This window comes from Anguilla rostrata, chromosome 17 (genome assembly GCF_018555375.3).
Source record: "Anguilla rostrata isolate EN2019 chromosome 17, ASM1855537v3, whole genome shotgun sequence".
NCBI lineage: Eukaryota > Metazoa > Chordata > Actinopteri > Anguilliformes > Anguillidae > Anguilla > Anguilla rostrata.
Genome location: NC_057949.1, coordinates 8,514,208 through 8,524,593, shown reverse-complemented (window position 1 = coordinate 8,524,593; position 10,386 = coordinate 8,514,208). Strand labels below are relative to the sequence as shown.

At 45.8% G+C, this 10,386-nt stretch overlaps 1 protein-coding gene and 1 long non-coding RNA gene across 2 annotated transcripts in view; one reads left to right on the top strand and one right to left on the bottom strand.

Annotated features, from left to right (window-relative positions):
- Positions 1-10,386, bottom strand: part of LOC135243276 (uncharacterized) — a 149,232-nt gene that overhangs the window by 44,098 nt on the left and 94,748 nt on the right. The window lies entirely within an intron of this gene.
- LOC135243056 (transcription activator BRG1-like) overlaps positions 2,509-10,386 on the top strand; it is a 28,082-nt gene continuing 20,204 nt past the window's right edge. Inside the window, exons 1-4 of the mRNA XM_064314544.1 lie at positions 2,509-2,716; positions 6,782-7,048; positions 8,002-8,134; positions 9,905-10,345. Coding sequence (XP_064170614.1) covers positions 6,827-7,048; positions 8,002-8,134; positions 9,905-10,345 — 796 coding nt within the window. The 5' untranslated portion in view covers positions 2,509-2,716; positions 6,782-6,826. The remainder of the gene's footprint in view (positions 2,717-6,781; positions 7,049-8,001; positions 8,135-9,904; positions 10,346-10,386) is intronic.

Below are 10,386 nucleotides of genomic sequence, written 5' to 3'. Positions count from 1 at the left end.
GTATTTATGATTTTAAAAATAGTGTTTTCCATGTACACACATAATATAAGTATTCTTAAATCATAATATAATATAAATTATTCTGTTACAGAAAACAAAACAACAGTCCTGTCCTGTACCAATTTGAAATCTGACGCATTCAGTTGTACCATAGTTCTGCTATTTAGATCATTGTAGGATCACTGTTTCGACGCAGGTCAGTACCTTGTCAGTTACCTAGTATCAAAATTTACATTCTTACAATTCCTCAACTTTTGCCTTCTGATTGAGTTCATGCAATGGCCCACACCTCTCACATATGGCCAGGAAACAGACAGGACCAGACAGATTGTTGTTGTTGCAAGTCATGTGACAGGATGTTCTTCAGTGGGAAGCAGGGAAATATGTGGATTCCTCAAACCATGTGACAAAGATTAAAGCTTCCTCTAGTGAAACCCCTTGCCAGTCAGGTGGCACATTGATTTGACTCTTCCGGAAGGGGCTCTTGTAGTTAATGCAAACCCGCCCTCTACCCATTGCCAAGGAGATCCCAGTCAGGCTTTCCTAACTGTTATGAAACAACTAAATTAAATTATTTATTAATTCATAAGCATATTTTCTTAAGATGCAATGCGCCATGAATCTGCAGTGGCTTTGTAGTTTCTTTTAATAAATGTGTAAAGTTAATTGATTATCTGTACTCCAATTTATTTTTACATGACACCTAATAATTGCTATAAAAATAAAATAGTAGTGTTTCTGCCGCACACAGAGACGCGGTCACTCAGGTGACTCAGTCCTTGGGTCTCCTAATCCAGGGAAGCCACATCATGGGTGGGCCAGGTGTTCAGGTGCACATAAACCAGGTCCTCCAGCTCCAGGTGCAGCAGGTCCCAGTGGAGCACCAGAGACTTATCAAAGTGCTCTCAGCTGGAAGGCCACCTCCAGCAACTCCAGTTACTCTGGCCAGGTTGAGCTCCACCCCTGTGCTGCCCGTCCCCGTGTTAGCTTGGTGGTGGCCTGCTCACCAGGCTCAGGAGGAGGATGTGGGCCATGGCACCCCAGGGGCACTGCCTCAATGCAGAGAGGCAGAAGGGTAAACTCATGTGAGCAGGAAGACTGGAGGATAAGCCTCATCTTGCATTCTGTGTTTTCTCTGGGTCTGACTTTCGGCGCTTGTGCACTGTAGGACTCGTCTTTAATGCACCTTGAACATCAGGCACAGCGAGAAGCTCCTTTATCTCCCCTCTTCGGTGGTTTGTGACAAGAGGGAGTGATTTAAGCACTAAGTTCTGTGATTTAAAAAAAAGTTTATTTGATGACCATATATAACTTTTTAACAATTGTTTTTGGCTGGTATGCAACAGCGGGGCCAACCCTACAAACGTGGATGTCTGTGACTGACTGAGTGACTGAGTGAGTGATGAAGTTACACCACTGGTCGGCTGAGTTATGACGTCACACCATTGGTTGGCCGGTCCAGCCATATACTAGGTTTTGACCTGGTCTTGTTTAATAGCTTGTCTGTACCCAGGGTTGCTTGGCAGAACACACAAAAATCAGCAAAGTGATCAATAAATTACAAGATGCATAGGATGAAGAATAAAAAACATAGGTGGTGATACAAGAGCTTTTTCAGGGGTAAAATGCAAAAAATGTTTTAAATATTTTTTAAGTAAACTAAATGTAAAAATGATATCCTACATAGAAATTGATAACATTTTAAATATTCATTTAAATACAAACTGTTTAAATATTTCGAGAAAAATGTTCATTTGTCAAATGCAGTGCATCCTATTGGTGGATCTGATTTAGACATTGATATCAAAGGTAATTTAGCATTACATTTTCCTACAGGTTCAAACAAAGAGCTGGCCACAGACCAAACATAGTTAAAACAGTTGTTTTCCTCGTCGGTTACTCAAATTTTTGTCACTGATTGATCAAAAAACTACAATTTATTATAGCATTTGTCAAAAACGAATAATAAACTCTCCTCCCAGCAAATTTAAAAAAAGAGGAAGTGAGGTTAAGAAAATGAGACGTCTCTCAGTAGTGACGCAAACACTTATGTAGTTCTACACTTTCGGATTTACGTGTTAGCCTCACAGACTGTAGAAAAATAACCAACAATTCAAATATCAAATATATAATTTCTGTGTAGTGAATTTTCACTTAAAATGTGTGTGGAGTCCGTAAATATGATGTTACTCAATGAAACTGCGAGAACAACTTGTAAGCGACCCGACACAAAATAGGCTATTTCAGATTTCGAAAATAAGCACTAGAGTAAATCGGTCCACAAATATGCAAACATTTCATACATAGAATCAAAACGACGGTGCATACTCGGCGCACGGAAAGAGAAATAACATTTTAATAAACACTAGTTCAAGTGAATAGGGCTACAGTCCCAATTCTAGTACCCATCCCCCACGTTAGCATTTCGACCGCATTCCTCCCCGCAGTGGTGTTTCGACTGAGCATGCGCTGTGATTCGCCGGTCTGTCGTTCGAGAGGGGCGGGGGGCGAATGTGTTGAAGGGGGGGCGCTCGAGCCCGGCTGTTGCTGTAGTCTGTGGTGCGTTCAGGCAGTGCCTCAGCGATACAATCAGACGAGAAGGGGGGGGTGAGAGGGAAAAAAACGTAAGCTCGCTGAGTCGCCCTTTGTTTCTAGCTAGCTTGCTAGTCATAGAAAAACGAGGGGAAGATACCGGCGAAACAAGTATTTACAGTCGGTAAGTCTTCTGCAAAACTATTCTTTTGCTTTATTTGTTTAATCGATCGGAAATATATTTATTCAAATGTTAATTTGGATTTGTTGTATCCTTAAACAGCAGTTTATTTGTTTTTTTTTCTTGTTCGCCCGCTCGGTAACGAGCGAACCGACATTACACATAACCAGTTCCCCCTCGGCGGCGACTGGGCGCAATGAATGAATTATTCTTTTTGGAAATGTAGCGAGAGCGGGGGACTGAGCCAAGGGTACGGGAGGCGGGTTGGATCAATCAACTTAAAAAAGAAAATGATACATTTGCTTTTGGAACTGTTCACTCCTCTCAGCAGAAGCGTAAAAAGGGACTAGACCTCGTTCTCTCAGACATGGTGGATAACATAGCATGGCCGGCTGGCGATAGGAACTCCTTTGTGTTCTCTGTTTAGTTACAATCAAATATAAATAATTTTGGTTTCCTTTTAGTGTAAAACGTGTCATGTTCAGTAATATCGAATCGTGCAATTTCTCCTATAACACTTGACAGATGAAAAGGCACTGCTTTGTTTGAAATGACCTGGCTAGTTTGTTAGCTGAAGAGTTGAAGGGAAACTCGAAATGGTGCTGTATTGTTTGTTAGCCAACAGACAGGCTGTCTGGCATAGCCAAAAAGCAGTGTTATATGAAATTTCTACATCCTTGTCAAATTGGTATATATTTCAAAATAATGTGTCACGTTAGCTGGCAATAATTAAACGATTCTTGGTAGTAAATAATCATGTTTAACCAGCTGATTTATGAACTTAGCCGCCTATCTAATGAAGTTAGCCGGTTAGCTAACTAGCCAGAACTTGGCTTACCGTGTAAGCTAGATGCCCAATAATGTAGATAGCTAGCTGGCTGTATTTTCAGTTGTTCCCGTCGTTGAAATCTGGAAAATTTTGGCAAAACCGCATGCTAAAAACAATCCAGTGAGACATTTTTCCGGTCCATAACCTAAACTTATTTGTGCCCGAATCTCAACAAATAGCACAGATCTTAACTAGCTAGCTAGGTCTACTTTGCTAGCTGTACATTGTTATTACCACCGGCTACAACAATCTAAAAACCACGAGTAGCTAATGTAGCTAGTTTGCTATATTAATATTCCAAAAATATGTTACTGTTGTTAACAGACTATTTCTTTCGTTGGTTGTTTTGCTCCTATTGTGTGAAATAATCCCTTTGTGACTCTTCTCGTTGCATTTCTTTTCGAGAGGATTCCCTGATGTGAAATTGTACAGTTGAGTGTATGGCTGCTGCTTTCTTCCTTCTGTCCATATAACCTCCTAAATGATGAAAGCTCGCGACCGCGCATATATCAAGTAATATCGAGCAGTACCTCTCTCTCTCTCTTTCTCTCTCGCTCTCGCTCTCTCACGCACACAAACTCCTTAGTTTTGGAGAAGACCAAATCCAAATGACCGCCAGTCATGCCTTTTGCAAAGTTATGTTATTTGACTTGTATGCATTCAATGTTGTTTACTCCTATTTCATTTTATGTAATTTGCGATTTGGGGCCCTTAAGCTGCACACGATGTGATGCAGGAATTTCAGCTGTTTGATGTCATTTTGGGGTTAAAGCTCCAAAGGCTGGCAGAATCCATGTTTTGGTTTTAATTTTCACCCATACCTGCCCTATGCTTGGCTAGATGGAACTGGCTTGGACACCGAACTTAACCTCAAGTAGTTTTGCACTTGCGAAAATGTCCACTCTTAATATACAGCATTGCGTCAAATCCTTTGTAACCTCTCCTGCAAAAGATGAACCACTATTTGGAGCAGTTGGTGAGCACAGCTGGGCTTATGATCCAGAGGTTGCAAGTTTGATTCCCATGTTGGGTGCAGTTATTGTATCCCACCAGCAAAGTGCTTGACCAGTTGATCTGGTGGAATTAGCAATTATTTAAAATGAGGAAAGTTAGAAACATCACCACTGAATACTGCTGTTGACGACCACATGCTGCTATCGGAACAGCATAGTAAGGTCAGGTGCATCTGCCATGAATATCCTTTTATGTGGGTTTATGCCAAACTGGTTAAACCAGTAACCACAGGCAGAGACTTACCCTGCATCTACTGTATTTATACTGTCTGTACAGCATAATCTGGTCCATAATGTGGTCTACCATTCATCTAGGCCTACCTGTAGTTCAGCTGCTATGCTTAGTCTTTCCCTCTCCCCCTATTTTTGTTTTGGGTTTTTTTTTCATTGAAAGGGCTCCTCCCATCTCATATCTGTGTGCTAATGTTCACCAGAATTCCTGTTTTTCATAATTGCAAATTGGATGAGCGCTACTCTAAGATGACATGCATGCGTGTGTGTGTGTGTGTATGTATGTGTGAGTTCATTTGTTTGTTCCTCTGGTCTGTCTTGGCTTTGGCGAGTCTCTTCTTGAAATAGCCATGTCGATACTAATGAAATGCAAAACCGGGTAACGGATCCTCTTGTAAAGTTTTGCAGTTCTTTTTTGGATTGGTTTGTGCAGTTATGGAGGGCGTTTGGTTCTGATTGGACGCACTGGCCGCTTATTGTTTGTTTTTGCAGCAGCTGTCGTGCTTCTCCATTTGAATTGTAAATGTGAAAGGGCTAAATGGCAAACCAATAATGAAGCCCTGAGGCCTGCATGTTTGCAAACTCACACACACAGACTCAGTCACAATCACAACACCCCCACACACACACACACACACACACACCACAGTAAACGCACACAGACTCAGTCACAATCACAACACACACACACACACACACACACACACACACACACACAACACAGTAAACACACACAGACTCAGTCACAATCACAACACCCCCACACACACACACACACATACAACACAGTAAACGCACACAGACTCAGTCACAATCACAACACGCACACACACGCAGACACACACACCACAGTAAACGCACACAGACTCAGTCACAATCACAACACGCACACACACGCAGACACACACACCACAGTAAACGCACACAGACTCTGTTACAATCACAACACACACACACACACACACACACACACCACAGTAAACACACACAGACTCTGTTACAATCACAACACACCACACACACACACACACACCACAGTAAACGCACACAGACTCAGTCACAATCACAACACGCACACACACACACACACACACACACACACACACCACAGTAAACGCACACAGACTCTGTTACAATCACAACACACCCACACACACACACACACAACACAGTAAACGCACACAGACTCTGTTACAATCACAGCGCACACACACACGCACCACAGTAAACGCACGCAGACTCTGTTACAATCACAACACACCCACACACACACGCAGACACACACACCACAGTAAACGCACACAGACTCTGTTACAATCACAACACGCACACACACACACATACAACACAGTAAACGCACACAGACTCAGTCACAATCACAACACGCACGCACACGCAGACACACACACCACAGTAAACGCACACAGACTGTTACAATCACAACACACCCACACACACACACACACACACACCACAGTAAACGCACACAGACTCTGTTACAATCACAGCACACACACACACACACACCACAGTAAACGCACACAGACTCTGTTACAATCACAACACGCACAAACAACACACACACTCACGCTCACACACTTGTACTCACGCACACAGACTGTCACAATCACAACACACACACACCACACCACAGTAAATGCAGTTACTCTGTCACAATCCCAATATACACACACACACACCACAGTAAACGCACACTGACTCGCTCACAATCACAACATGCACAACGCACACACATATGACACACATGGAGACACACGCATGTATCAAACAATCTGATGCATTGTTTGGCATTTGTTGCTTATGGCTAACAACCAGTACTTTGGGCTTTTTAAAAATTGATTACGTGTCAAATTCAGTAAGCTTCAAACAAAATCAAGTAAAAGAAGAGAAAAACATTCAAAATGACATTGCATGGTAAGAATATGCATCTACACATGTATGAAACATGCTAAATGTATGCCTGTCTTCCTTCAGGACCCCAGTTTGCTGGCTTCTCCGTGAACAGGATCTGTCACGAGCATGTCCACCCCGGACCCCCCAATTGGAGGGCCCCCCCGCCCAGGCCCTTCCCCGGGCCCCGGCCCCTCCCCCGGAGCCATGATGGGACCAAGCCCGGGCCCCTCTCCTGGCTCCACCCACAGCATGATGGGCCCCAGCCCGGGGCCCCCCTCCTCAGGACACCCGCTCCCTCCGCAGGGCCCCTCCGGGTACCCCCAGGAGAACATGCACCCCATGCACAAAGCAAGTCTCCCAGCTTCCCTCTCCCTCTGTTCCTTAAATGCTTTATATTACTTTATAAATAAAGAACCAAAGAAAACACATAGTATGCTATGGAGTGCCACAGTGATTGTGTTTGTTGGCCAACCCAGAAGATTCTTCCCCCATGGTTTCCCTTGGCAGATTTCAATGATTTTTTTTCCCCAAAGGGATTTCGATTTCTGTAGAAAATAAGGTCTGTGGTTTTATTATTTCTATGGTTTCCCGTTTTAATCAGGACATAAATTGCAGCCATTAATATCTTAACTATGAAGTTAGAAGTACTTTTAAAAAGTAAATTGTTTACACATTGATGTATTGAATCTACAGCGGTTGTCGCGTGCAGGCGGGCTAGTTTGGAAACTTGAGTGGCGGTTGTAATCCAGACAAGGTTAGTTTTATCTGGAAATGAGAATTGTCATTTTAAGATGGCCTTGGACCATCTCGAGTTTGGAAACCCCCGTGGCCCACCCTGCCGAATAAAACCTAGGCTGAGAGTTTGGGATGGGTCTGCAAATCTTTTTTTTTTTTTGTGTGTGTGTTCTGAAGTGAGGTTCGTTTAGTTCTTTTTGAGATTGTTTTTGAGTGGTTCCCAGAACGCTGAATACAAAATAACAATCTCTGGTGGCCTTTGCCATAAACATTTCCAGTAGTTTTATTGTTAAAATTAACATTCCTGGTACCATTAATATGTGCTTATTAAGGTTATTCTGAATTGCTTGTTCTTGAGAGAGAATATCAGAAGAATTTAGTCTCCCATTTCCTTTTAAAAACTCAAGGCACTTGTTATGATCTTATTTCATTGTAATCCTTGATTTGTTTTGTTCTCTCTCTGTCCTGTCTGTCACTCTGTCTGTCTGTCCTATCTCTTTGTGTCTCTGTGCTGTCTCTCTGTGTCTCTGTCTGACCTGTCTCTCTCTCTCTCTGCCCTCCCACAGCCTATGGAGGGCATGCATGAGAAGGGTATGGCGGAGGACCCCCGCTTCGCACAAATGAAGGGCGTGGGCATGCGTCCGGGGGGGCACAGCGGAATGGGACCCCCTCCTAGTCCCATGGACCAACATTCCCAGGGTAGGTGGGGGGGGCCTCGCTGTAAAACGGGGGATGCTCAGACGGGCTGGGGACCACACTCTCCCACCACGGAGTCCTGCATTGTTAGGGAGAAGGGTTTTTACAAGCAGCCATCACACTGATTGGACCCGCACCTCAGCGAGACCCATAGAAATGAACACGGTTATCCTCTGGCACAAATCTCCATAAGGATTCAGCAGCAGCGGCAGGAGCCTTCTCCCAATGTACCGCTGTTTGGATTTTCTGGCCAGCTGGTGCATCATGGTTCTGTTGAGTTACACGCCCAGTGAGGCGCGAAAGCTTGTCTCTGCGGTCGTTTCTGAAGAACGGCTCATTCGCTGGGGTTACTTGTATCGAGTGTGCCAGTGAATTCAAATAAAACTCATATGGTGGTGCGAGTCCAGCAGTTTACTTCTGCGTGCCTAAAGTCTCAGTGTCCAATCAGGCTACGGCCCTCCTGGAGTGCATCAGTGCTGCTCAGGAGAACAGAGTGATTTCCTGTGTTCCGTCTGTCGAAAACCAGAAGAGGGTAAAAACCAGTGGTCTTTTTGTTCTCTTCAATTGGTCATTTCCCCCCAGTAAGCATACACAATACTCTCTTAAACAGAAGTACAAAAGTTAAAAATGTAAAACACCGAGCATTAAGATAAAGCAAATAAGCAAATAAATAAGTTGATGCATATTGGTAATGAGCACGGTTGCACCCTCGGTGACTTCTCTCATAGTTTCTCACTGCAGTTGTAACAGCTGTCTGTGGCTTCCTCTTTTCTGAGACCTTTGTTAAGAAAGCAGGTGCTGGAGTACCCTTCTGTGGGGAGAGGGAGTGGTTAAAGTCCTTGGGGGCGATCGGTGGCTGACATTTTCTTTTATGGCGGTGGGAGAGGGTTCTGCTTTGACAGACGGGGCTACGGACAGCTCTAGCGGTGTAGTCTCGCTGTCTGCAGGGTAGTGTGTGTGCGTGTGTGCGTGTGTGCGTGTGTGCGTGTGTGCGTGTGTGTGTGTGCGCGTGTGTGCGTGTGTGTGCGCGCGTGTGTGCGTGTGTGTGTGTGTGTGCGCGCGTGTGTGTGTGTGTGTGCGTGTGTGTGTGTCTCTGTGTGTGCGTTTGTGTGGCGTGTGTGCGCGTGTGTGTGTGCGTGTGTGCTGTGTGTGCGTGTGTGTGTGTGCGTGTGTGTGTCTCTGTGTGTCTGTGTGTGTGCGTGCGTGCGTGTGCGTGTGCGTGTGGCGCTGCGTGCGTGTGTGCGGTGGGGTGTGTGTGCGTGTGTGTGTGTGTGTGTGTGTGTGTGCGCGCGTGTGTGTGTGTGTGCGAGCTCGGGTTCAGCAGATGGGTCTGATTGTTCCTCTGCAGCCCGGCGGCAGCGTCCTTTGTGTCGCCGCAAGCGTTTCGGAAAATTGCTTCACCTGTCCCGCCCTCTCCAAATTGTGTACATTAAGTGAATGTAGTCAGGTTCATGTGTTGAATAATAAGGCATACCTGATGTACAGTTCCAGTCTTTGAAATGTGATACCCTACCTTTTTACAGGACAGTCAAATTTAAGATCAGCCCTGCAGGTCCCTCAGCATGCTGCTTAACAGAACATACTATCATAAAAAAGAATTCACTTGCGTTTGTGTCAAAGGAGTTCAAGGGTTTAAAATAATCATTTGTCCTGGGGCAGATGACATGTTCCTGATTTATATTTGGGTGAAGTGCGATCTTAGACCATCACCATATTGAGGAGTGTTACTCATCTTCTCTCTCTCTCTCTCTCTCTCTCTTTGTCCCTCCCCAGGTTACCCCTCTCCTTTGGGGGGCTCGGACCACGCTCCCAGCCCCGTTCCTGCTAACGGCCCCCCGTCTGGTCCCATGATGCCCTCTGGCCCGGGCGGGATGCCCATGGACGGAGGCAGCGGCGGTGGCGGCGGGGGCGACCCCCAGGCCATGGGGGGCCAGCCGAACCGGGGCGGCGCCCCGGGCGGGGCGCAGGGCGGGCCCGGAGGACCCACGCCCTTCAACCAGAACCAGCTGCACCAGCTGCGGGCGCAGATCATGGCGTACAAGATGCTGGCGCGCGGGCAGCCGCTCCCGGACCACCTGCAGGTGGCGGTGCAGGGCAAGCGGCCCATGCCCGGCATGCAGCAGCCCATGGCCAACATGCCCCCCGCCCCTGGGCCTGGCGCCGGTCCTGGGACGGGCCCCGGGCCCGCCCCCGCCAACTACAACCGGGCGCACGGTAAGTAGTGGGATGGGGTCTGAGCTATCGGACCTGTTTGA